General features: G+C 51.6%; 3 protein-coding genes across 3 annotated transcripts; all 3 read right to left on the minus strand.

Moving 5' to 3' along the window:
- Positions 1 to 249: 249 nt before the first annotated feature.
- COCSUDRAFT_61886 (hypothetical protein) lies at positions 250 to 856 on the minus strand (the record flags this gene model as incomplete). Its single annotated transcript, XM_005648947.1, has 2 exons — positions 250 to 491; positions 709 to 856. 2 exons carry the CDS (start codon positions 854 to 856, stop codon positions 250 to 252), a joined length of 390 nt encoding a protein of 129 aa, XP_005649004.1.
- Positions 857 to 1,661: 805 nt separating this feature from the next.
- Positions 1,662 to 21,256, minus strand: COCSUDRAFT_65366 (hypothetical protein; the record flags this gene model as incomplete). Its single annotated transcript, XM_005648948.1, has 34 exons — positions 1,662 to 2,109; positions 2,815 to 2,925; positions 3,167 to 3,251; positions 3,442 to 3,502; positions 4,050 to 4,279; positions 4,696 to 4,780; positions 4,964 to 5,037; positions 5,328 to 5,499; positions 5,824 to 5,996; positions 6,332 to 6,440; positions 6,883 to 7,017; positions 7,298 to 7,386; positions 7,666 to 7,792; positions 8,084 to 8,161; positions 8,503 to 8,637; positions 9,186 to 9,520; positions 9,962 to 10,236; positions 10,746 to 10,864; positions 11,107 to 11,177; positions 11,560 to 11,646; positions 12,044 to 12,209; positions 12,591 to 12,710; positions 12,965 to 13,031; positions 13,298 to 13,400; positions 13,633 to 13,772; positions 17,057 to 17,308; positions 17,738 to 17,858; positions 18,229 to 18,357; positions 18,652 to 18,769; positions 19,052 to 19,208; positions 19,621 to 19,721; positions 20,086 to 20,268; positions 20,608 to 20,760; positions 21,110 to 21,256. The coding sequence occupies 34 exons, from the start codon at positions 21,254 to 21,256 to the stop codon at positions 2,034 to 2,036; spliced, it is 4,584 nt and encodes a 1,527-aa protein (XP_005649005.1). The 3' UTR covers positions 1,662 to 2,033.
- A 1,509-nt stretch (positions 21,257 to 22,765) lies between these two features.
- On the minus strand, positions 22,766 to 26,099 carry COCSUDRAFT_65368 (hypothetical protein). The gene is made up of 8 exons (XM_005648949.1): positions 25,892 to 26,099; positions 25,519 to 25,614; positions 25,220 to 25,356; positions 24,903 to 25,002; positions 24,434 to 24,557; positions 24,047 to 24,144; positions 23,635 to 23,764; positions 22,766 to 23,408 (listed from the first exon to the last, which is right to left on the minus strand). The coding sequence occupies exons 1-8, from the start codon at positions 26,015 to 26,017 to the stop codon at positions 23,350 to 23,352; spliced, it is 870 nt and encodes a 289-aa protein (XP_005649006.1). The 5' UTR covers positions 26,018 to 26,099; the 3' UTR covers positions 22,766 to 23,349.
- Between the last annotated feature and the right edge of the window lie 1,210 nt (positions 26,100 to 27,309).

Here is a 27,309-nt window from a genome sequence, read left to right on the forward strand (position 1 = left end):
CCATAATACACACTGCGGCACAGAAGATGAGAGGTCTGTTTTCATGGACTCCGCCAAAAATTTGTCATAATGGTCATGACTCAACATGTGCTGGAGGTATCAGCTCCCCTGGTCTTGCAACTTGAAGAGGTCTCCAGATTCTCTTGAGCTGTATGGTACACAAATCCCAGGAGTCACTGTACGGTACTGACGGTACATGAGGGGACAAGCTATACTGTCACATCATTATATGCATCTGGCGCTTCTCGATCAAGAGGGAGTGCCAGTCTTCTGGCCCAGGCCCACATCTTCCATGTTGCCTGTGTCGCCTCCAATGAGGTCTTTGAATCCGCCAGTCTTGCCCCCGGTCAGGCCACTGAAGCCCTCTGATGACTTGCCGCCGGTCAGATCCTTGATGCCTCCGGTCACTCCCCCCACAATGTCCTTAAAGCCCCCCACTTTGCTGTCTCCCTCTTTCTTGGGGGCATCTGCGCGCGCGCCATTGTCGCCACCTACACAAAGCCATAGAGCATTAATTTGAAACCCACTTTTGGTGACATAAAGGATGCCCCTGGCTGGCGGGCGGCGGGACTTGACCAAGCACCGTGCCCACAAATTGATTGGGTTCAGGAACAATTGCAATTACTCCAATACAAATATTAAGAAGTGGTCTGCAAGCGTAAAGCGGCCTGGAATCTCGAACGCAGGTTCACTGCAAAAGAGCATCACCAGTGATATCCTTGAAGCCACCAGTCTCGCCGCCAGTGATGTCAGACGCCTTGCCGGTGTACCCGCCGCCCAGAGAGTGCTGCCCAGTGCTGGCATAGCCCCCACCAGCAGACCTGCCAGCTGTGGAGCCGCTCTGCACTGCTTCCATCGTCCGCTTGTCATGGCTGCAACGGAGTAGTGATAATTTAGATTAATTGTAAGTTGAAAGGCCGCGGACAAGTGAGTGAAGTCAAGACCAGGGAAACCCTGCACTGTACCTGTTGACGATGCCCGAGTTGATGCTCTCGAGCTGCCTGGCCCTCTCTTCTCTGACAGTCCCTGTCATTCTCACCTCCTCGCAGCAATTGATTGCCTGCTCCGACAAACGCCTTAGTTTGGACTAGGTGCCATGCAAGACCGTGCACAGCGAGGATCCGCGGTCTACATAAGTCGCCTGCGATCCCTAACGCCAAGGCAATGAACTGAAATAAAGATAGAACAGCTTAGATCTGTAGATTAAGTCCAAGTGTTGTCTTGCAGAGCTACGGTGTGCCACAACGTTGTAAATGCCCCAAAAGGGCATTGAGGCCGCTCTCACCTGTGTTGCAACGTCTGATCCTTCCAGCTATATTTGGTAACGAAAAATTTTGTCGATTATCAACATGCGACAGTACCCCGTTCACGTTCTGTTCCACATCGACATCGTAAATTTCGTGTGACTGCCTCGCACCTTCAAGGTTCCAAGCGGTTGGAAGCTACAAGAAGCTAAGCTCCAAAGTCGGTCCTGGAACATTGAAGTGCTCTTGCATGTGGCTGGCACGATGTGATGTTTCTCTCTCTCTGTGCAACAAGTCTTGCACTGCACTTGCATCACTTTCAGTGTATGCTGTACTTACTACAGCGGCTGGAGTCTCCTGTACAAATGGTTTTGAAAATGATGGAACACTGTATCATACACATGATGTTGCAGGGCGGTACTACTAATATTAGTAGCCACAATGTCATGAAACCTTGCAAATGGAAAGGCATACTGCAATCAAACACGTGTCACACCAAATCACTGAAAACTGCACAACGGGATGTGAGTCTTCAAGCAGTCACTGCGACATTTCTGCTTGATTTCTACTGATCTCCTCCAACGTAACAGCTCAAATCATTAAATGCCGGACATCTATTCTCTACCATCAAGGGGATAATTCCGATCAATTCGCCTGCAACCGCTGCTTGCGCAGCGTCTGCTCCTCTATTAAACTCGCCACAAATTGATAAGTCGTTTGAACCATGTATTATCGGTGTCAGGGCACCAAGAACCCAATAAACAAAGTCAGCTGCTATGTGGCAGCTGGTCAGAAGGCGTAGGCAGGCATGCCCCAATGCTCCCATGCCTTGTTATACTCCGGGTACCATCCAGCGCAGCCCGGCCTGAACCCAGGCACCAGGCATGGTTAATATTATTTATACACGCTTTTCCTGCTAAAAGGAAAGGTACGACCTGCAGACAAGCTGCAGGGTAAAGGCTGCTACAAGCCTACCCCTTGTTGGGCTGACCAGATCCAAGCAAGATCCAATCAACCATGGGCACACTGCTCATTATTTATACCGGATCCGCCAGCTGGGGCACCAGGCATGCCCAGTTCTACAGTCCGCCGTGATGCCAATGAGGTGCGTCCAGGTCCAAGTCTCGATTTGAGAACAGGAAACAGAGGCTAGAGAGCTCGAGACAACAGAAAATCCACAACCAGATGACCACAAGAGACGTAGGGATGTCTTCAAATGCAATCCGGTGCCCGTGTGCGGACCCTCTCTTGTTCAGCTACATTCCACACGCTCAGCACCAACTGACACTCACACCCTCCAATGCATGCATTGCTACGGACAGTATCAGCAGCCGGACTTCACTGTGCCCTATGGGATGCACATGCCTAAAATTAAAATTGGGCTAAGCAACGTGTTGTGGTGGATCTAATCCGTATGCACCCAGATGACATCATGCATGCGTGTGTCAGCAGATGGGCAGCAGATGTCAGTGCTGAGCTGCAGTATTGCGGATCCCCCATTACCAAGATCCACCCATGACTCTTAGGTGAGTGATTGCTTTCAATCCTTGGGTGGAAAGAATTTGCACACCTGAGGGACGGAGCTGTGTAGATGGCTGGGTCGATGGTGGCGGCTGGTGCGCCTGCAGCCAGCAGCAGCGGTGCAGCTGCATGCTCCCTGCCAAACCGCTCCGACGCGTAGCTGTGTGCACATACAAGCGCAAAATGAAAATCGGTTGCTTGCGCAAAATCACACACTGCAGGGCTACACCATGCCATGCTGCAGAACATTCTTCCGCACATAGTAGACTCGTTCTTTGTGATAATCATATCGACAGTGCAATGTGTCTATCAGCATGCATGTGGTGGAATAACTACGAGTGTGACAACCACAACTCTGTTGAAGATCTGGCAGAGAGGCTGCTGAGTGAAGGGGTGCTCACTTGTAGAAGATGCGCATCCAGATGGGTGTGAGCACAATTAGGATACCACCCTGGATGATAGCCTTGTTGGTGATCATCACACAGCCTGCACCCCACACGCCACAGCACTCACAAGGCATGCAACAAATTGGTTTCTTTTCAAGCCTACTGACCTGATCATGTCCTTGGCAAGTCGTAAGAACACATCCTTCATATGGTACAGGAGAGCAGAAGTAAGTCAGTCAGCTCTGCAATCTGGGGTCCAAAGCGTATGGAATTTTGGAGCTGGAGCGCACCTGTGAAGAAGCCAAAGATGAAGAAGCACCAGAGGAGCTTGTCAAAGATCTGGTGCCACATCTGCAGCACAGCCAGCACTACTCAGCCCAAATCCCTTCCTGGATCTTGCTGGGCAGCGCAAATTGCCGCCTGAGCAATCCTGAAAAGTCACCGATCTCTTGTCCACCATGTGAAAGAACAAAAGGAATCAGCATGCAGCAGCGAGGTCCTAGAAATGACTAGAGACTGGCATGGAAGTGGTGGTAAGAGGTTGACAGCGACCACTACGACCTGGCAATCAGCCCCTGCCACAGAGGCTGCAATCCAGCATGGCAGCACAGAAACCCACTTTCACACTCCACAGTGCCCCTTGGACCAGACCACACATTGGTCCCGGCCAATGTGTCCTGCTGCTTAATGCAGCAGCACCAAATGACACACTAATGCTGATCCGTAAAAAGAAAACAAGACAGGGTGAGAGCTGCAAGTTCCTCGAGAATAGAAACAAGTGTCAGACTGCTTTGGCCGGGCCACTGTCTGTGGCTGATTTCCTTCACACGGCAACCAAGAGCAGATGTACTGCACTGAGGCAGCTTCCTGGAGAAGAGCCTTGGGCAGGAGCGCTCACCATGCCGCCGGACTCGGAGCTTCGCTCGAAGACATAGAGGATCGCATATCGCCACATGATCCAGGAGGCCACAAACCACCACAGCGCAAAGGGGAGGATGATGGGTGACACCGCTGCGTTGGCAAGGGTGATTGAGCTGATGAGCATGAATCCGCGGCCCAGCTCGCAGCCGACGCGGATGTTGAAGTGCGGGTACATGGCCTCCATGTACGCGCGCTCCCCCTTGGGCCCTGTATCACAGGGGAAATAGAGGGGTTGCTTCAGGGTTCTGCCAGCAGGTACTAAATAAAAAGCTATTCTGAGGGTGGTAATTGAAACAATGTACAGCGCAAGGGACCAAAGATCTGGGCGTTATCTTGGGATCAAGGGTTCAAGCTGCTTGGGGTCTGATTAATAAGTCCTTTTTTATTACTGGTGAGCACACAACTGGTATCATCCTCACAGCATGCCTCCTGAAACACTCACCTCTGTCTTCTGCGTATGGTGGCGTTTGGATGGGATTGCCCTGGCCAGCATCACTACCTCCATTTTGAAAAAGGAAAGTGCAGCACTCCTCATGCAGACACTAAGTTTAGCTTGCACCTCCGCATGGTAAACATCTGCACCAGGTCAAGAATGCTGAATTAGACCTGGGAAGGGGGCTTACATGGCAGGATGCCCAGCTTGCGCAGCATTGTGAAGAGGGGGAAGAAGGTGGGCGAGAAGAGGCGGTAGGGGATCATGAAGAAGCCCTGCACACAACACAAACTTGTCCACCTCGATAGATGACCATGCATTGCATTGTCTATATTCCAAGACACTCAGCGCTAGACACTGCAGGAAGGTTAGCTGCCATGCAAGACCATATTGTCTTGTCGAACACCACGGCACTTCTCTACTAGCATGGTTAATGGATATGGAAGCATTCTGCCCACCTGGAAGACGATGTAGTTGATGAAGAAGTTGGAGGCAGACGACAGAGAGGGCCCAATGAACTCATAGATGCGATCTGCACAGCATACCACGCTCATTTTGTTGGAAACGAATTGGCATTGATAGCTTCTCGTAGTGAAACACAGCAGAGACTCAGGCTGCGGGATTATCTACAGCAATGAGCTTCATGGCCATGAACCACTTAAATGATCCTGTTGGACGCACTTCCTTTCAATAGAGGCAACATGCGTCTGCCAGAAGCTGCACCTAGAATTTTCACAAGCCGCCCCAATCCTCATCACTAGAAGTCACTCACATAGGCGAGCTGAAAGGGCTTTGAAGAGAGATCTGGAAGAGCCAGGTTACAGAGCTTTCGGCTGAGGTGCGCGCCTGGGCGTGAGATGAAGTCTGGGGAGAGGTAGGTCAGGATGGAGCCACCCACGATGCCGCCGATGAGCACCGAGAGGATGCCCCAGATGAAGAACAGGCTCAGGATGAGACGGTCCAGTCCTGACAGCGACGGTTTCTTGCACAGCAGCTGCACATGCACAGCCGTTGCTGCTGTCAACGCATTCAGCCAAGCCTTTGTAATAAACTCAGAGCAAGCCAATCTTTGAGACCAGAATGAGCGTGCCTTCTGCATCCCTGCTCATTCTGCATCCCCCCGTCTGCAATTCCTCAACAGATATCGGGTTCCCCAAGTGGCTTCAACACAAGCCATGGTGTGGAGAAAGGGAAAGATCAGGGATCAATATCAACAATGCAATGAAGTTCAAAACGTAGCTCCTGCTGTACAGCCTAAGAGATATTGTGGATTGAACATTTTGCTCGTACAGAGAAACCAAGGAGGAATTTTGGTCACCTGGGCGCCGATGTACACGAGCTGTGGCATGAAGAGGTTCTGCCACAGGGTGAGCAGCAGCGGGGGGAGCACGCCGGTGATTAGCGACTTGAACTTGGATGTGGAGGCGCAGAAAATGTTTTCCGCAAATTGTGCCCGCTGGCAGAGCGCATTTGTGATGTTCGTCACCGCACCTGCATGCACAATTGTTTCCATAACCCATAGAATCAGACTCATCATAACATCATGCAGGTCTTATTATCATGCGCTGTCTGCACGCCAAAGACTGCATACAGGAGTTTTCCGCCCTCTGTCCTGCGTGCTGTTGTTGCCCTTGACAATTTGCTGTCATCTTGAAGCATGCAAACACACGCATACCTGGTGATACCTTTCCAATATGAGGCATGGAAGCGGACGCGTACCTGTGATATCTTCTGTGGCGCCCACAAGCTACATGCACTGCCGTAAGCACACTTGACAGCATATTAAGCAGAGCACATGAAAATACAGAAATTGAGGGGGTACTCACCAGTGAAAATACCGATGGGGAATATGATAACGACGGTGAGGAGCAGCCAGCCTGCAATGCGCAGGCCAGCGCGCTTGCGCCGACTCACCCACAGCATCTGCCAATTCACCTGCACAAAGGCATTTAATAGGGCTTCAGCGGTGACAGCACCACCTTGGGCCCTTCCTGCCCTGAAATCTGCCTGCTCGTCATAGAGATTGTAGGTGCTTCATAGCCCGTGGCAAGTTTTCTTCTCGGGCCCCTGTAGAAGGCAGACATGAAGAGAAGAGCCACCGCTGGATATGAAGCATCTGTAATGCTACTCGTTGCTTTCACTTGCCTTCATTTGCAGGTTGTTACGCATGAAAGGACAGGCACAAGCAAGTGTGCAGCCTAAACAACCCAGCACATTGCACAAAATTGCATATGCTCTGCAAGGAGCACAGGAACAGTGGTGCACATTTGAAGGTGGCAGCTGTCCCACTGCCAACTCATACAAAACGCTGTGCATGGACTATGGTACAAGTGGCCTTTGTGAAAGAAATGTCAAGGCAAGGTGTAGTTTGGAGTACCTCTTCCGGGCCCGGGGCGCTCATGACGCGGAAGGCATCGGCGGCGCCTTCGGGGAAGATGCAGCACTGCGCGGCGGCAGCGGCGGCCGTCTGAGAGTTGAACAGCACAAAGTAAGAATTGGTCACCGGCGGCTCCTGCAGCACCAATGAGCAAACTGTCAAGAGAGAGAACCAGTGATCGGCAGTAAATTTTTGGCACAGAGACACCGACTTTGAGTAGTTGAGCGTGCAGAACCCTTGTTTATTTTCCAACGAGCACTGAACTAAGCACAGCATGTCCAAGCCACCTAAGCCTCACACTCCGTTGCTCACTGGCAGATGCTGTCGTTGTGTTGCTAGTACAAGGAGTCCAGCACCACGACACTGTCATCTCACAGATTGATGGTTTAAATGCAATGAACAGGAGGTAGCGCACATTCAGGATGCGCTCCTTCTCCTCGATGATTTTTTTCTCCAGCGCGCGGATCTGAGCGGAGAAATGATTGATGGAGTCCACTGTCTCTCCTGCAAATTCAGAACACGTAATGAGGTTTTTGCAGCAATACTGTCTTCTTTCTTTAGTTCTGCCAATCAAAATCTTGTTATTGTGAAGTATATTGAACTGCAATTTGATAATTTCACAGAGAATACCGTGCCAAGTGCACCTGAAGAGATCTGCCGTGCAAAACATAAGAATGCCTTATGAAGTAGGTCAGCCATCTGTCTACATGTGCAGCAAGCAAGCTTGCTGACTGTCTTGTTTTGTTTAGCTTCTAATGAACAAAAATGACACATTGGGCGCACCAGAGCATCCGCAGCATCCCAGGCGGTGTGTTGGGCGCTTTGTCTGGTGGCTCGCAAGGTACTTTGCCTCAGCGATCTCAAGCTGGCGGTAGTTGTTGTCCCACTGGAACATCAGCTTGTCCAGGGGCTGCACAATCACAACACAAATCCAAGCACGCTCCTCAAGGGGCATATAGCCCAAGTGCAAAGAATGCGGCAGTCAAATGCTTAGGTTGTCAGGCTGAGCCTTTCAACAGAGGAGATCCAGATAGTCACAGCCAATTTTGCAATTTGAATTGTATTGATACCCCTTGTTGCACGCATGGTGTATGCCGTTCATTATTACAGATCAACATGAGTAGAAAAGAAAGCCATTGCATTCGTTCAAAACTCATTGGAGCAGGTCAGAGGAGCAGGTGCTTGCCTTGTGGTTGCGCACAGGCACCACTTCCTGGAAGGTGTCTGGGAACATCCCCCTGAAGACAGCCTCCACAAGGCCTATCCCCCCAAGCTCCACCTGGCACAGCCACAGCCAGGCAAATAGGCAATCATTTCACAGAGCATGTGCTGTCTCACAGCTGAACCTCCAGTTAATCCACCTGCGCCTATAATTTACACTGAACATTTTTTGCCCGCCGCCGGCCGGCGGAGGGGCGGCATAAACACTGAATGAGTATAAATACTGCGCCGTGCCCACGGTTGATTGGGTCTTGCTTGGATCTGGCGAGCCCAACAAGGGGCAGGATTGCGGCAGCCTTACACTCCAGCTTGTCTGCAGGACGCACCTAGCCTCCTAGGAGAAAAAGCGTGTATAACATAGTACTTTTGCCTGAGGAGGGGCCAAGTCAGTGTTCTCACCTCTGCACCATCACCCTGTGCCGCGCTCTCTGGGGTCACATTCGCATCGGCCGCAGCCGCCGCCGCAGCCGCCGAGCCATGCGGGCCGGTCTTGCTGTCCGGCAGATCCTCCGCCCTGGCCGTCCCAAACTTGTTCTGCGGCACAGGAAACTTCTTTACATTATTGCAAGATCACAATTGAAGCTGTCGCTCTATTCTAATTCCGTGCAATCATCCTATTGCAGCTCACACAGCTGAGTAATGCATGCACAACCAGCAACTGGCTCAGATCATGCCAAGCACGGCCGTACCAAAATTTTTCTGTGGCACTGGACACCATTTTGCAGGAAAGTTGCATGACCACACATGGCATCACAATGCAGCAAATTCAGCTAACTATTGCATGGAGAATTGAAAATTGGCTGCCGATCATGTGTCAAGCAAAAATATGGTTCACAAAGGATCCCAGCTGATATACAAGCAACTTAGAAGAACAAGCAGCGATCTGCAGAAGCTGCAAGTTCTTGTACACCGAACATGAGTGGTTTGTGCTGCTGTGCTGGTTGTCTGGAAGGCAGACTTAATGAAAAGAGAGCCCAATATGTGGTTCAATCATCCAGCCCATAGAGAAGCAATTACACCAGAATCAGCTGTGATGTGCGGAAGATTGCAAGGTCGTGTACAATGAATAAACAGGTTCGCACCGCTGTGCTGGCAGTCTGGAAGGCAGAGGCAACGCCCTTCCAACGCAGGGCGGCGCCGCCGCCGGATTTCGCGTCTCCGTCACCCTCCGCAGGGGGCGCCGAACCCTGCTCCACGCTGAAAGTGTGCGCGGGCCGGCTCGCCGCGGCGGCGGCCGGGGCTCCGGAAGAAATTTCAGAGCTGCGGCGGTTGAGGGAGGTTGCAGGGCTGCCGCCTGCGTCTGGAGTGCCCAGTCCTGGGCTGCTCAAGCGGTGCATGAACATCTTGTGCACGGGCGCCAGCTCAAAGTGCCCCGTGTGCGTGCCCCGGTGCTCTGTCGCGCCCTTCACGCCCACCTCTGCCCAGTGCACAGTAGTCCGAATTCAACAAGATTTTCTGATTTTTAGTTTTTAAGTAGACCAAGGAGTGCCATGACCGCACAGAATGGAAAATACATGTGCTGCTGGACGTACCTGGATCCTAGGTCCCTAGGAAGTGCAAAACGTGTATAAATAATAATGAGTATAAGAAAACAAAGGCAGGATGCAAGACATACAAAGCGGGCGAGCGCCTTTGTATTGATCGGTGTCACTGGCTTTTGTAACGGCAGTAAAGCTCAACAAATGCATTAGTTGCGCTCCTGACGCACATATTTCCTGGCTGGAGGACTTTATATGCTTACAGCATGTGACGCATCACGTCGACTAGGACAGTGAGGATCCTCAACTAGGACAGGATGTAATTTCGACTAGGTCAGTAGCTATCAAGCAAAACATGTAGGTCAATAGCGGGTACGCACCAGGGTCAGGGCGGTCGCCTCCGTGGCCCTTGCCGTTGGCGTTGACATCATCAGCATGAGCAATGATGTCATCGCCATCAGCGCTAGTCACACCGAGCTGCCCAGTGCTCTGGGTGGGCTGGAGGCTGTCTGCGGGCACCAATTCCGTGGAAACCACCTCCACGCTGAGCTTGGCTGTAAAGGGGCCCCCAAACGCCTTGAGCATTGCCGGCAGCCCCACCCGCGGCAGCCGCTGCCGGAACGCGCGCAGGCGGCTCGGAGGCGCTGCCGCATCACTGCACAATGTGCACAAGGGAAATCAACTCCAATAGCAAGTCCTCGCATGCAAGCCTTACTGATGAAGTATCATGGCACCCTTGCAGCAAGGCCATCCACTATTATTGCACATTCAAGCCCTCATACACTGGCTAAAACTTATTAATGCCCGAGTACACGTGTCACTGCATGGTGCGTACAGAGGCGCTCAGACTCAGTGCAAGCAACCCCTTGAAAAGTCTTAAGTGCCCCACAAGGCAGAAGAAGTTACTACAATGGGATGACTACCGGATTGAGTCATTGTTATGTGCTGCATTAGTACTAAAAGGGGGTCTATCCTGCAGCAGATCAACGGGAGGGATTTAGAAAGATCCGAGGACTTGCTTGCTACGGCACTCAGGCCCTCTGTGTTTTTCCGCCAGGCTTGCAAACACCACACCCACCGATGCTTACTGCTATCTATCTTCCCGTGCGCAATAGCTCACTCAGACTCGAGCAAGGCATTTGCCGCTAAGATGATGGGACCCACCTCGGCGGAGGTACATCGCAGACGAGCACCACGTACTGCTGGGCGTTGACAGACACCTCCTCACCGTCCGGCAGGTGAGTTGACACGATCTTGCGGAAGGGCACCGGCGGCCGCGCCACCTTCACCGCAAGCGCTGAGTTTTCAAGTTTAAATTTCAAACTAATTTGAAAATAATTTTCTTCTTGTTCATATCTTCCAGGTCTGTCAAATCGTACCTCAAGTGGCAGCGTTTCACAATTAATATTCAGGCAAGGAGCATTGACAGTTTAAGATAGTGCTTGCGGATGACTTCACATGCAGCTGTCAGGATACTGTAGCTGTGGAGATTGTGCTGTTGTGTATATTTGTCTGCAGCACTCACCTTCACCGGCCGGCCCGATGACGTCATCAGCACCGCGCTTGGCTTCCACCAGCGCAGAATGCGCGCGCCCTCTGCGTGCACCAGTATTGATGTCAAACACCCATTTAAGTACCCATTTAAATACGCATATGAATACCCTTTCAGCGCCACAGGTTACTGCTAACAAAGCCCTTGCAAAAAGTGCGCGACCTCTGCATGCGCCAGAGGGCAAGGACACTATATTCATCCAGCCGGCCAAAGGTCCTGCCAGCCAAAGGTCCATGCAAAGAAGGCCAACAAAGCCATATCATTGAACAGCTGCTTTCCTACTCGGCTGGAATTTCTGCGGTTGAGCGCAGCAGAAATGCACAGAGTGCACTTCATAAATGGCAGCATGCCTATCTTGATAAGCACACTGAACCTGAGAGACACAAGCAGCGGGGTCAGGCCAATGACATGAACCGTGGATCATACCTCTGGAGGCGCCGTCTGCATCGTCACTCTTCTCCATGGTCTCGTACTGGCTGATGGGGTGCACTTTAATGACGTCCGGGCTCCAGTCTGGCGCATCCAACATGACATGCTGTCAGGTTATCAGAACAGCATCCAGTGATAAAGTGATCATGGTATAAACATGCAACAACACAGATATTCATGTACTGTTCCTTCCAGCTGATGACGTCCGGGCTTCAGTCTGGCGCACATAGTCACCACATGATGTCATGAGTGAAACAAAGCACCAAGCCTGGCTGCAGCAGCAACTTGTCCTAACTGGAAATGCCTGCCCTTCCCTTTGGACTGTCACCATCTATTCCAAGACACCGCTCATGGTCAGCAGAGTGCACTATAGGACTGCAAAGGAAACAGCAAGACAGTGGTCCTCCAAGCCCTCTTAAGCGTTGAACAATCTGCAAAAACGGAAGAGGCCAAAAAGCAAGGGGAAGGAGGGCTTTTGCACCTATGCTCTTCAGGGGCGTGTTGTGCGCGCCGAGCACGTCATCATGGTGGCCATTGGAAGCTCCATCCGCTGGGGCTTTGCTGCTGGCACCGCTGTCCTCTGTGCGCTGCATTGCCCCCTGCTCTTTCGGCGCGCGCCCCTCGTCCTCGTTTATGTCCCCCAGACGCTGCACACACCACAGGCACAGCTCAGTGTGAGGATTGTATACAGCCTTCGAGGTATGAATCCCTGTTGTGGATTGGGAAATTCCTGGACTAAAATGCAAATGGCCACAGCCTGAATACAATGCCATGATGGCAGTGTCAGCACATCAAGTGCTACTCTTAGAAATCCCATTTGGCCAGTAGATATCCCCCTCGGTATTGATACCAGCAAAAGCCTTTTCACAAAAGTACAAGCTTGCACGGAGATCTTATATTTGGCTTTACAGAGGCAAGCAATGCCTCATGCAGAGACTCTCGATGGCTCTGTCCATATCTCAAGGGTGCCTGATAAGGGTTGATCATGTGACAGTCTTGGAAATGGGACACAGCAACGTAGGACCCACCCGTGGGCGGACCACTTTGCCGTTCATGGAGCCTGTGCGGCGGGGGATCCTCCTCAGCTGCCACTCATTCAGCATCTGTTCGCCCCTTACCAGGTATCGCTGGTGCAGCTCCACATACTCCTGCACAACAGATCCGGAGCTTCAGGCATCCAAGTGAGAGAGCTTCAAATTGAGGGTCTTGACATGTGAAAGGACACTAAGCAAGGACACAAATGTCCCACGATACTAAAAGAACTTGGCAATGCTTCCAACACTTCCGCCCAACATAGGCAGACATAGGCACAATGATAGCAAGGCACCTGTCTGATCCTGATTGTGTGCTGAAATTAGCAGCTAACATAGCAAGGTGAGACCCAACTTTGGATGGGCCAGACCTTGTAGAAGCGAATGAGCAGCCACTGTCCATATGCAATGACGATCACCACATACACCAGAGTTACCCTGCACACCAGTCAGCAGGCAGATCAGCTCCCAAGTCCGCAGGCCATGACTCGCTTGCATAACAATTCGATAGATAGTAATCCTACATGGTCTTCATTGCAGTGATTTGCAGATCCTGAGAATGTTTGCTCAGGAGTGCTTTATTATCACGAGGACAATTCGGCCCTCCACCAAAATAGTACAACCCTTTACATGCTGTGTGCATGCATGGGTGCTTTTCTGCAGGTGATACAGGGACAGCAAGGCAACGCAAAGAAGGGTTGTACCAGTAGAGCGGCGAGCCGAGCTCCAGATTCGACATGGTGAACTTTCCAAACGTCACGCCCGGGTTCCTTTTGACTCGTGGGCCCGATGCGTACACCGGAAGGACTGCGCATGCACACAAGCAAATTTTTAGCTCTCATCTCAGTTGCAGAGAAGCCAAGCTGCAGAAGCTGGAATATTTCAATCGCACGCCATGTGTACTGTTGACAGCAGTGGTTGGCGTGAGCATTACACATCGCTGTTCTTGGGAAGATTGATTGTTTGCAATAATTTGCTGGCCATACTACATTGGACTCCCAGACGAACTCAAAGCGAAGCATGAGAGCGTAGTACGCACGCAGCACGCAGGAGAGGATTGTCACGGGGCCAAAGAAGAGGATCCCAAACGTGAATGCGCGGTGGAAGATGAGAGCGTCCAGGCCGGCAGTGCGCATCAGCTCTGCATCGCTGACGGCCAGCACCGGTCGGATCCAGGACCTGCATGGCACATGCCGGCACATGCGCTCACTTGCATCCAGAATCATTTGCCGTTCCACGCACATGCATGCCGCTTATTTTGCATAGCAGGCATGCAATGCAGCCATGCACTGCTGTACGTAAACTATGAGAACTATGTGAAGAGTTATAAACAATCAGAATTCCATCAGGGATGTCCTTTCAGGAATGCGCTGGCATATGTCTTTCTCCCGGTCTTTAATTGCAACTGATCCTTTCCGAATGCGCATGCACACTGTCGGGCACATGATAGCAGAGATATTGTGGTTCAAGAAGCAGCCGTCATATTGCAAGGCAAACTGAGTTAGAGAGAAGACACACCAGATAACTCTAGGGAAGGTGAGTGCCATGCCGGGAGGTTTGTCCAGGACCTCGGGTAGCAGCTGCAAGCAGCACGAGCCCATCACTTGTGCATGGAAAACAAAGGTATGGTGTATCAATCCTATGGTGCCGGTTCATCTGAGCTGATTTCGGCATGCTTTTTGCTCATGTACATGATGAACAGTCACAAGATCAGACATCATCACACAGCAGGCACTTACAGTGGCAGAAGAAAGGAGACTCACCATACGAGACCTGTAGAAGGCTACACCTGACCATCTGAAGACGATGAAGCCAAAGATGCACGCACAGCCAATGATGAGGTTGAAGATAGCCCTTTGCAACACAGCACAAGAACTATAATATAGCATGCCCAAGCCATTGCCAACATAAAATGTGAAATGATCCGTGTCCTTAAATGCAGCAGAGATATCAATGTCCCAACACTCACCCTGATGCGACCTGGCTGTCGGTGTAGGTGTTTTTCTGCGCCAGCAGACTTGCAACACCACCACCTCCAGGTGTCATTGGTGGCGATGGAGGTGACTGGAGGGGACTGATGCTGCTATTGTCAGGTCCGGCCCCCGGAGCAAATGCTCCTTGTGTCTGTGCTGCAGACTCCGGTATCCCGAAGGCATTGTTGCCCAGAAAGCTCATTGAAGCGTTCTCAGGTGTGCCTCAGCAGCAGTACAGATGCCTAAACCTTCCCACGCTTTACCAACGATACAGTAGCAGTGAACCCTGCTTTGTCATTCTAGAAGACTGCCATCCTATCTCATTACTATTCAGTGCTCGGAAAGACCACCGGAGGGCAAGAGAGCTGAGTTATGTGCCACTGTGCTGTTTCTAGTACACCCGTTATCCCGGCTTCAATCTTTACGAGACATCTGAGATTTCTACGATTGAAGAAGAGATGGTCCTAGAAATCAAATATGCCGCCAGGGACGGGAGATCTGATGGTGAAGCACTGTACGGACATCGGATGAATCTCTTTCGGCACTTACACTTCCCTCCGCATTCAAGAACACCACCACCGTACAGACGGTTACTTAATTCTTCTGAATGAAATCAGCGCATGAGAATGTCCGGGAGTAGCTCCAGCAGTCTCGGCTTTGAAGGCACATGGTGACTGACCGCTGACTAAGTACAGGTCGCCTCTCCAAGAGAACCTCGGTTTGGGAGGTTTAATTGTTGCTCAGATTATGCCTCTGCATGTAACAGAGGCTGGAAGTGCAGCACATGCAGGACCGCAACACCACTGTGATCACAAAACCGCCTAGGATATTCATGCAGAGCTAGGATGCTCCGGAGCTTGCAATACTGCCACAGGAGTTGCCATGCCGCCTCATCCATGCATCCATGCATGGCCACTGGCAGTCAAAAGGTGGTGTACACGGCACTTCTTTTGAGCAACCATTTTAATTTAATAGATCAATCCCAATATTGCCCAGCGTATCAGGACTCATGATCACACCAAGGAGTCTATGGTTCACACAGGATCTGTCTGTCACCCAAGCTCCCAATGATTCCTTGCAGAGCCATAAGACAATACATCAGACACAAGCCACTGTTCTCAAGCAGCACTCCTCTAGACAGGCGCTGCCTCGCATTATTGCATCTTGCATGTTGAGTGTTGTGGGGTTTTATCTCGAGAACGAGTTTTGCAAAATTGAAGGCAGTCCGAACTCCGAAGGGAGGATTGTCCATACACCCCAGTCTGCCAAGAACCTCACACTGCTTGGACTCCTGACATGCCCCTGCTATGCGCTGGAAATTCCAATTTGAATGTTCAAACGCAGGCAAAGGCTGTACACAGCTCCTGTGTGGGCCACTTTGTCCCATGCAAGCTATGGTACATTCATACAATCCCCGCGGCAACAAAAGAGAGAAAAGAACTAATAGCAAACGCAAGCAGCGATAGACTCATTATTCCAAAACCTCATCGTCCCAAGTCGTTTTTACCCATTCAGCTCTCTAGTCTAAGATTTAGACTGCGATATTCGATTCCAACGATTCCAACAGCCGCACCCTTGAAGAAAATCCCCTCAACAAAATCATTTTCCAAAAAAAAGAAATGCACGAATTGTATTGCTCATCATGAAGAATATGCCAGCCCTGCCGGTGGAGAAAGGAGCCCAGAAAGTGAGTAGAGCAGAAAATGCTGTCCCTGAACACTCTTTTACCTGCTGTGGCGCTGAGATGAGCAGCCAGTAAGATCTGTATTGTCAGGGAAAAGAGCTCTTCTCGCTGAAAACAAGGTAGATATCTCAACAAAGTCATCAACATGCCAGCTCCCGAAAAGGCTCACTCATCAGAGGCCTGCAAAGCACAGTACACCTCAAAGTCTGTCTGCAGAAAGCAAGCTGCCTTTATATGATATATAGCTAATGCCATCATCGCACTGTAACGGGTGGATGAATTGTGAAGCACCTGAGTGAGGTAAGGAGAAGCACTGTGAAGGCCTTTTCTGCTGCATAGAGTGACATAGCACCGAGAAGGTCTGCAATCAAGTAAGCATCAGGGCTCACCAGCGGGCCATCTTGTCTGCTGCACCATGAATGGATCTCCTTTAGCGTGCGCCCTTGGCCTCTGCTGCAAGCACCTGAACGACAACCCCAAGTGCCACTTTATGGAGCTGGTTTTGTAGTGCATGCTGGGACTCAAGAAAGGTAGCAGTTGCCAGCAAGTAGGACTTGTTCTGCCCGGATCTTGCTGGCAAATCAACCTATCTTCGTGGACATGCTTGCACGACTACATCAGTACCAACAGGCGTTGGCGTGCAAACCATGCAAGATTGAGCTGAGTCAGCGCCCCTGAAATTACCTGCATTGGAGCAGAGCCAACAGATGGTATGCCACACCTTCAGATGCAAGAGAGTGCAAATACAAAAGACACTGAGCTGGCATCTTGAACAAAATGCATCGACAATACAAACAACTGCGCACCTGCTGAAGAGGGCGTCGATGGAGGCCAGGTCAGCGTGCATGGCAGCGGAAGCGGGGGAACTGACGGGGGGACTGGTGGGGGACTGCCACCGCGGCGACCGCGGGGTCCCCTTGCGCACGGGGGGCGTGGCAGGGCCCTGGCAGTGGTCGTTGAACATCGAGAACAGGATGTCAACCTCGGACAGCGCGCATGTCTCGCGCATTTGCTCCTCCAGCACCCCCAGGCTGTACACCACCTCTGCCATCGACGGCCTGCGCAAATTCAAAGTCAAAATCAAAATAGAGTTCAAAGTCAAGGCTCAAAAAAGTTTTTATAGGTGGCATGCACCAATTCAACTTTGAATCGCATTCAGAAATAAATCAAATTGAAGGCTCGAGAAAGTTTCCATTCATTGGGACAGAGCTGTGTATGCCTTGTCACTAATGTGCTGCAGCACGAATAGAACTGCTGCGAGCCAGCTCTTAACCAAGGCACGCAGATTGGACAAGCAGAAGAGGGTGCAGCAAGCCTCATTGCTACAGTATTTCTGCCATGAGGATGTTAGCAGTGGTCAGGAATGCTGATCGAGAATACTTGACATGTTTCTTCATTTGCACTCATCCAAACCATATACAGAACACAGTTTACTGTTTGAACACCAGAAAATGCATGCGAGACACAGTGGGCGCTGGTATTCACACCTGTACACAGCTTCAGTTGCCAGGCACTGTCTCACAAGCATCTTGTAGGCGGTGGGCAGGCTGTGGCGCACAAACTCCAAGATTGCGGCCTGCCCATCAGAGCTGCGGTCCGGGCACTTCCCTGCAAGATAGCAAGGTACGTCTTGGCATCTTCATTTGCAACCTGTAATTGTGGGCATGACAAAAGAAGGGGCGCATGTCAGGGTGAAGCACGAGGGTGCAAGCCTGCTACAAGAGCTTGCTGCATGACTCGCATGGAAGGCTTTGTTAAGAGGTTTCAGCATTGGAGAAAAGACTGGCAAACCGGATAGACAGCATGCTCCCAAAGTGTCCATTGCAAGAGCCACGCATAGATATGGAGCCGCTGTATTCTGAGGTAGGAAGCCCCGCTTGAACTAGTACAAGAATGGCGCAAGACATCTCCAAGGTCAGGGAAGGATTCACCACACATGCAGTGAATGCTCTCAAATTTGACGGCAAATTTGGCGCACCTGTGACCATTTCAACCATCAGTGCTCCAAATGCATACACGTCGTCAGCAGAAGTGGCGCCATGGAACTCCCCTGTAGACTTGCCACTTGCTGATGCCTGTACTGGCACCCTGCCGTCGCCTCCATGCCCTGCCAACAAAGATATTCTATTAGCAACAAAGTATTATCACACAGAGATGACTTAATCACCCTACGCATCCAGCTTTTGGTGCTTATATTCCTCAATGCTTATAATGTACAATACCACCACCCACAAAAGGCCAAGTGGCTAACAATCCTTGCTCTACAACACTGGCAACTTATCTTTCCGATGGCAAGTGATCCCTGACGGAATATTTGCATACCGGCGCCAATGCTCCCCATTGAACATGTTGGCAAATGCCTCTGACATGTTCCAAATGCAATGTATGTCCAGGCCCGCACCTATCTTTGCAATGAACCCCCTCCTGTCCAACGAGCTCTTTCTGAGCAGCACGGTTGATGAGCTCAGGTTGCCATGCACAATGCATGACGCATGCAAAAAGGCAAGCCCACGGCCCACCTGCACATAGGAGCCTCAATGTTAAGCAGGGGCCAGAACAGACCACAAAAGTCAAATTGATAAAAATTTCACATTGGGGCATTCTAGAGGAATAGGGCAGCAATTCGCAGGTAATGTGCTTCGACCGCTCTTAATACCAACAAAGTATACTCTATTGGTAGACTAAAAATTGACGCTTCCGTACCATAAGCGTGCTCGATGCAATGTGACAAGCAGCAACCTCAGCATCCTAGGTATGCTCATGGACATTGCAAGAAGCTCTCCAAGGCAGATAGGACGCACCTCCAGCAGAGTTGTGAGTTTGAGAGCGAGCTCCCCATCGCTGTCATGCTGTTCTGAGGGCTTGGTGCTGCCTGTGAAGTGTATGAAGTTGTCCGGGATGCTGCAGTCCGCCTTGGCTATGGACCGCTCTGCAGACTGATCAACCACCTGTGCCAGCCTGCAGCCAAAACCCTCTATCTCAGGGCAGGTCAGCCGCTGCTTCTCCCTTTCATGCATCATGCATCTTCCCAATGGATGCACAGCAACATCGGTTCCTTTCCAACTTTCTAGGCACCTTGCAGGTCAGCTTAATTGATGACACCGCCGTGTAGCGGAGCAAAGCACACTTCCTTCTTTCCCAATCTGCAGGGACAAGAGCTGCAGGGACAACTAATGAGCTCTGATTGCAATACCTTCCGATGAACTCTGAGCTGTGACTACACAGCCGTGCATGTAATGCATTGATGCTGAGTTCTTGATGACAGTTTCTGTGCTAGGTCTTGAGGGCTCTTAAGGTCGCGCATCCCCACAAGGACAAGAACAAAGGCAGGTAGGAGATCAAGGACCATCTCCAATAATCAGATCCTCACCTGGCTGCAGTGGGAGGTACGCCATGCACCATGCTGGCCGCCTCTTCAGGCATCAGCGCCACCTCATCGTCTGCATCGCCACCCTCATTCTCCACAGACGCCTGCACAAACCACCACCCTTGAATGGTTGCATGCTTGGCAGGCAGAGACATGCTTGTCCAATGACTGTCTATCAGCAACGTCAAAACAGCAACTTGACAGGTGGATTAATTTTCAAATTAAGGACAAGCCAACAAAGCGACGTTCACAAGGCATGGGAAAGGGCACACATCGTGCACATCGAGTGTCCACATCACGATTTGTCATTTGCTTCTGCCTAAATCGAGACAGATGGTTTTGCATGAATCAAGGGCACTTTGGAATAGGGTCATGAGGTGCGCACACCTGGCACGTGAGTGAACGCGCACCCGGAATATTCTTGCATCTGGGCCGATCTATTACATAACTATTACTGATTGCGCGCACCTGGTCCATGACAGGGAACGCGCACTCAGACGGGGCGGGGGAGGGCAGGCCCTGGCCCTCGCAGGAGGGCGCCCCGCTGATGGGGCAGCTGCCCACGTTGTAGAGGATGTCGATGTGGTCTCGCAGCGTTCCCTCCTGACACAGCTCCGCCACCGTCACCACCTCCAGCAGCTCCTCGTGCTTCTGCACCCACACCAAAAGCGTGAGACACGATACGAAATAATCTCTCCCTTACCCCACTTGTGCATCTCACTTCTGCTCATATTTCCAGTACCGCTACTACAAGCATACTTCTGCCACACCCCCTAGCACGGTGCTGCTGTTTCCTCTCAGGAGCAATGCATAATTGACTGAGCAAGCCCCTGAGCAGCACCGCGTAATTTCTTTATTTCTTCCCAGAGGCTACTTCAAAAATACAGCGGGGTGTGAGGTTGCTGCTCCTGTGTATTTGCCGGCTGGCCCCTGAAAACCCCGCCCTGTCCTATGGTCGCAGGATGCATTGCATGAGTTAGGGTGAGTCACCTCGTCCCGGGCAGCCGCGGCGGTGGTGGCCCCCACCAGCTGCAGCGCCTTGTGCAGGTTAACGGGGATGGCACTGCCGGGCGAGCGCAGGCAGCCGCTCACGTAGTCGCGCCCTCGCTTCACCACCGTCCACTTGTACGTGTGCAGCTCCACCTGCACCAATTGATGCTACTGTTCACACGTCTGGACCCTGGAACCCAGATGGACCCCATGTTGTAATGCGTGCCATCAGGAAAGGGATGCGCATTCATGCCAGAGATCCTCATACACGCAGAATGCAGGCGCGCTTATGAGGATTCCCAGGGTCATGACCTTTTTGAAATCATACTAGATATGCACGGGCCCTGAGGTATGATCTCACGGTCAAAGGGCAGAGAGCGCAAGCTAGAGCGCCAAGCAGCTCTGCAGGTGCCTCGCGGGAACATCGCCGAGGATACACTATAACGGGACTGATGCCAAACGTTGCTGAGAAGTTAATTTAGGGGGGGGCGGGGTGGCTGACCAGGTTAGGGTGCGCCACCAGGCGGCACATGGGCGAGACAGGTGTCGGCTGCACGCCATCCGCATGCTGCCGCACTTTCAGCGGCAGCCGCACAACCTTAACAGCCACTGGGGCGCCTTGCCACTTGCCTGGACACAGCACACTCATGTGAGACTAATTGTATGGCTCTCCACCCCAGGATATCAACGAGAGAAGACCTAGCGAATTTCACTGTTGCTCCTAGTGCAGCTTCAGCAATAAGATTGGGGTTTGAGAGGGCCGGTGCAGGGATGCTTCTGGCCTCACTGGCAAGGGCAGCAATGGAGCGTTCTGATGATATGTACTGCAGGCCTCCAGAGGCTGTGAAGGCGAGAGGCTACCTTTGAAGATGAAGCTCCTGCAGCCCCTCCCTAGCAGACTCGACACCTCCACACACAGCCTATCACTATGCTGCAGCAGTACTTGCGCGCATGCAGAATGATCCACTGCTGGCAGCTCTGGCAGTGCCGCTTGCTCTGTCTTGGGCTGCTCTCTGGGCCCATGCCTCCTTCTGAGGTGAATTTTGAACCAGTGCGAGCACAGCAGTCCGCTTAACAGAACACAGACGAATGCTGTGCATGCCGCGGACCACAGAGGGATGCAGTGCTGGTCTGGTCCCGCAGCAGGGCACTGCATTGTGGCTGCTCTGCCTCTCAGCCTGTGCCTGCACACGTATTGCGGGAAATAGGTATGGTACGTCCATAAGGAACCCCTTTTCAACCGCTTGAATAGAGTGACAAGGGAGCACACAATCCCTGCCCACAAGGGAGGTTGCAACGACTGAACTTAGGATGCTCTGGATGTGAATCCTCCTCCGATTAATCATAGGAACGAGCCCTAATCGTATGAGCAAGTACACGCACTGCACTCGACAAGGATTCGCACTGCAACAAGCTGAGCAGGTTGATTAGCTGCACCTGTGAAGACTGTGGAACGGGAGAGTCGCCTATTCAAATCGTTCGATTCACTACAGCGATAGAATGCCGTTCTTATATTGTCCCGGCGTACAGTGCAGGCTGAGGGTTGGTCCCAAGAAGGCAACCCATCCTATGAGCATCGGAATAAATCAGAAACTGTGCTTTCGTGGCTGAACAAGACGCGATGCTAGACAGTCGAGGGCAACGATGCAATCTAATCGGCTGAGTGAACAGCCCAGACGCGGTGAAATGGCCGAAAAGACGAGCCCAGCACCAAACCCAGCACTGTGGAAAGAGTGAGGCCGCGACACCCCTGCCTCAAGCGCCGAAAATCACAACATTGCACATCTACAAATCTTGGGCAGCTTGCTGCGCCTTTCTGCGGCGTCCAACAAAGCAGTCGACAGGCAGGAGCAGCAAAGATCTCCAGATCTAAATTTTCACTTTTTACGGGCAGGTGACAAACATGGTGATCCCCGCCCGTGACATCACCTGCAGATAGACACCCGCATCGTCGCTGTCGAAGTCCATCCCGAAATTTAAGGTGGTTTGCTAGGGACGGCCCCTCAGCATTCGTGTAAGAAGGGGTTGTAGACCTGTAGGCTGCAAGGGTGCATTTGCGAGTTGACAAGGCTGCAAGCCTGTGCATATCGGCCCCAGGTTCCGGCTGCAGACGCTTTGTATGCCCTATGGCCCTCTGGGCTCTGGGTTCGCCGCTCATGAAGATAATTAATATTAATATTATTTGAGCCGGCCAGCACGGTATGCATAATTCATGCATAATTCATGGCATGAATTTCATGCGCATGCGCATGCAGCATACACATGTTCAAGAAGTAGCGTTTTAGATGTTTGTTGAAAGAGCTGAAAATCTGCTCCATGCCAGGACCTGCAACTTACTCGAAGCTTCACCTCGAGATGCACTGCACTGCAAAGATCTGAAATATCTGGCAGACTCCTCTGGCTCTAAGCAAGGTCGCTAGAGTATAAAATGATTGGGCAATCAACGCCCGTTTTACCGCTTACCACTACCAACGGGTCCAAGCAACCCCAACATTATGTAGCGGCAGTCTTCAAAAGTTCTCATGGTGTAGAAACAGTGAAACCTGCGATCATCCTTGTCAAATTTTGGCAATTTGCATCTTCGCTTGACTCCTCACCAACTTGCTGGTGCATGCAAACTATTCTCCAGGGACCCCTTATGTTTCTTCAGTCCAAAAGCTTCTCGGATGGCGGAGTGACTAAATCGGTACAAGTGGTTTTTCGCTGTCGGCCTCAGCTGAGGCCAATAGGGGGGACGGCTGGTCACACAAAGCGCGTGGCAGCGCGCAGGGCCTGGCGCTTCATGCCCCCAGAGCTGGCAGCTGCGCAGCGCACACACGCGTATTAATGATGGGAAGGGAAGACCAAAAAGTTCATTGGACTGCCTCATGGAAGTGCATTGGAGGTGGAGCTTACTACATATGTGAACAAACTTTATCCCTGATTACCCAAGGTGTGGGTAGCACCAGTTACGCTGGTATGCATAGCCTGGACTCCACAGTTAACGTACAGGAGCAGAGGTAAATGTCAAAAGCGAAAGGAACTCACGTTTGGGGCGGACTTTGAAGTCCTTACGGGCCTGCGCAGAGACGTGCTGGATCTCATAGCCAGTGCGATCTGTGTGGTCGGTGACGGCGTCCAGAACGTGCTCTTGCCTCTTCAACTCGTCATTCATTGCCTGCGCGCCACATGTGTCATGATCAATCCTTGGCAGGACTGCACTGCATGTGCTGCTCTTCTGGACACTCTTCACATCCTCACAGGGCGCCTCACAAAGATGCCTCTAGAACCTTGGCCAGATGCAGGCTCACATGCATAGCTTGCAGATGCTGATAAAGGGCGAGAAATGCCGTCCAGGCAGACTATGGCTAAGAGGACCTCTGTCAAAGATTGAGCACATGGGTTTGCTTGTGCAATGACTGTGTGCATGGCAGAATTGCGAGGGGAGGATGGGGCTCACATGGCTCATCTGCTTGAGGTCTCCCAGGGCCGTGCCAATCTGGTCAAATGCCTCCTCTTGCTTCTCAGTCTCGGCATGGATCTCCTCCTTGTCTTCATCTGCACCCATGCAGGTCCTCTTTCATACTCATTACAGCACCCACGACTTGCCACAACACCAGCATGGTTTAGACCCTCATTCTGCTTGTGTGGCATACCAGATGCACCACACCTGCTTGAATTCAGCATGGGATAAATTGAGCGGCTTCAGGTCAAAATGCAGCTTCGTTCCGGCAGGCTTGTGCAGAGGTAGGCCCAAAAATCTGGTGCCTCAGAGGCGCATGTGTGTGCTGGTGGTCAAATGACGGCATGTCAGTAGGCAAATGCAAAGTAAGGAGGCAGTGCTTGCCTGCGAGATTCTCCCCTATCCTGTAGGCCGGGTTGCGAGCGGCCTGCCTCTGGCGTCGGCGCTCCTCGATGTTCACCCGGCCGGGCTTCTCAAGCAGCTCGTTGCGCGCCGCTTCCTCGTTCACCTGTGAGGGATATCAAGCTATGCATGTAAGCAATGTTCCTGCTCCCTGCATTGCTGTTGAATGGTCAGCTTGGGAAGTCCTCCTCAGAGGCCATCAACTTCCTCAAGATTCCCTATGGAACCAAGACACGAGCAGCAACATAGCTGCGGCCATAGTTGAATGTGGCCAGCATGAGGGGGAACAACGCAGTGCTCTTCCTGCTTTGCTGCTAATAGATGCAGGTCACCGCCGCGGTCATAATTCAATGGTTCAAATGGGCATGTAGCCACTTTCTAGTGTTCAGTCCAATTCCTCGATCAAATGCGACACTGCTGTTAGAAGGGATGACAAGCAAGGGAGGCACACCGGGGCATGGGCTGCGACGGCGCCGGTTGATGACTCAGTTTTGCGCGCCTCGTTGGCCTTGGCGTACATCTCCGTCTCCTGTGCTCTGGCCTGGTTGCGTCTGTACAGGCAGATAAAAACTGGTCATGCTCCCATGCACTGCCCCTGCCAACTACAATCCACACATGGCTTTCCAGTGACCCGTGACCTTCCTTGTCCGCAACCTGTCATCATGTATCATGGGGCATGGAAAGGCATAAGGCAGTATTCTCTGCCAGAGGTTGAAGGGAAGACATGCCACAACAAGCATGGACCGTCCTGGTACGATGAAAACTCACCCCTTCACGCGCTGCTTGCGAGTGTTGTCGCGGACAACATCACGGTCGCCATCACAGCAGCAGGAGCACAGGAAACACATGCAGCAGCGCCGCATGTAGCTCAACACGCTCTTGGACTCGTCCACGTCCTGGTCGATCTGCAGCAAAGAACGTTCCATGGTATTACATACTGTTCTCCTAGGGAGGCCAGTTGCCGTGAAATTTCTAGCAATTCATGACACCTGCTATCTCTGAGAGCATCTTGTCGCAAGAGGAGTGCTTGACGGCAGTGGCATGGCAAGATGCAGGCCAGGTTGTACCTCGTGCAGGTCTGCATCGATCCTGTCCAACTTCTGGCCTTGGCTCTCTAGCTCGCCCAAGGTATTCGCTGCCAGCTCGCGTGTCCTCTCTGCTGTCTGCAACAATAGAGGCAAAGGTTGAGTTCTCTCTGGAGTGCTTCGTATGCTCAAGGGCTTGTGCATGCACTGTCTCGAAGTTGAAGGAGGAGCTGGCCAGAGAGGGCTGAACCTGGATTGAGAACTCCTTTGAAATGTGCACCACAAATTTATCTATTGAGAAACCCTCTATTGTGGGTAAACCCTTTCCTGCTAGCTGAGTTTCACCCCAACAGACTGACGTGAAGCTACAGTGCTGACGAAGCAGGGACAGCACAGGTGAGGATTCTGAAATAACCTTCAGCGCTCTTTGAGCCGAGGCAGTACTTCCCCTGTGCACGCGCTTGGCTTTGTCTACCAACTCTGCTTCATCAGCAGTGTAGTGGTTGTTGTAGTAGCCCCCATTCTCGTTGGGAAACGCCATTGTATGTCCCTCCAATGTTGAAGCAAAAGCTAGTAAATGCAGTTGTATTTGCCGCCCGGTACTTGAGCTTATGTTGGGTGAGGTGGGCAACGAAGTTGTCTTCCGAGACTCGGAATCAGAATTCGTTCTGTGCGCGCCTCGGATGAGGATACACTTTCCAGCTTCCCAATCAATGGAAGGTGGGGAGCCTGGTCTCCACCAATGGCTGGGATATGGTTGTGGCCATTTACAACACTAGAGACCTATGTCATCCGACAATTATGAAGTTTCAAACGCTCTTCATCGTGTTTCATGCTTGCCCTAATGAGGGATGACTCCAGTCACGTGACTAGCTCGTGCGGGGGTCCCCGTGTGTCCCCACGGAATCCTGGCATTCCTCGATTTGAACGGCCGAACGCCACCTTTCAGTCTGACAAATGCGATTTGACATGCGTGGGCTGTTGATAGTACTCCCAGGCCATGCTGATTGCGCAGCTCGACAACTCAGTACTTGATCCAGAAGCCTCCCGATGCCCAGGTGGACAGACGCATCGCATCCAGCTGAACGATCTGTGCTCCTTTAAATACATATTTTCCCTTTGTGGCGTCCAAGGACCTGCAAGAGCGCTTGGAACCATCGAAGCATTGGTCGTGCTTCTATCTGCAGGTGGCACAGATGCCCGAGCCTGAGCCTGAGAATGTGGACCCCAAGCACAACTCAAGCGCTCCAGAAGACACGAAGAGCGATGTGAAGGATGAGAGGGTGGTGTCTTGGTTGGATGGAGTGGATGGGAAGAGCTTGTTCACGGTAGGTTTTAGCACCTGATTCCCCTGGCGTGAAGCAGTTCCCAAAATCTCTGCAGAATATGACAAAGAAACTGATGCAAAAATACGATTCTAGGAGCAGGCAATAAACAACAGATGTCACTCATTCTAGAAAAGGATCTGTGCCAATCCTGCAATGCTGTTGCACTCAATACCATTTTGCAAGAAGCAAGGATGTCTTTGTGCAGGTGAGAGAGTTTGAACCCAGCGAAAGTGGCCTGACAGACGATGAAGATGAGGCATGGGACAAGCGCAAAAGCTGCTGTTCATTGATGTAGCAGCCTGGAATGGGGAATTTGGCGGGTGCAGTTTTGAGGTACTTTCTAATCAAGCAAATTCTGTTTCAATTTATCATGAATGGATCAAGAATGTCAAGGTTACAGTCAATGGCAGTTTCTTGATGTCGAAGAGCTTCTGGAACTATAGTCTTCTTCAAGAGCACCTGAGCAGGAAACTGTTGATGTCAACAGTAGTGCTCTGCGTGGCCA

Source organism: Coccomyxa subellipsoidea (assembly GCF_000258705.1).
Source record: "Coccomyxa subellipsoidea C-169, whole genome shotgun sequence".
In the NCBI taxonomy this organism is placed as follows: Eukaryota; Viridiplantae; Chlorophyta; class Trebouxiophyceae; family Coccomyxaceae; genus Coccomyxa; species Coccomyxa subellipsoidea.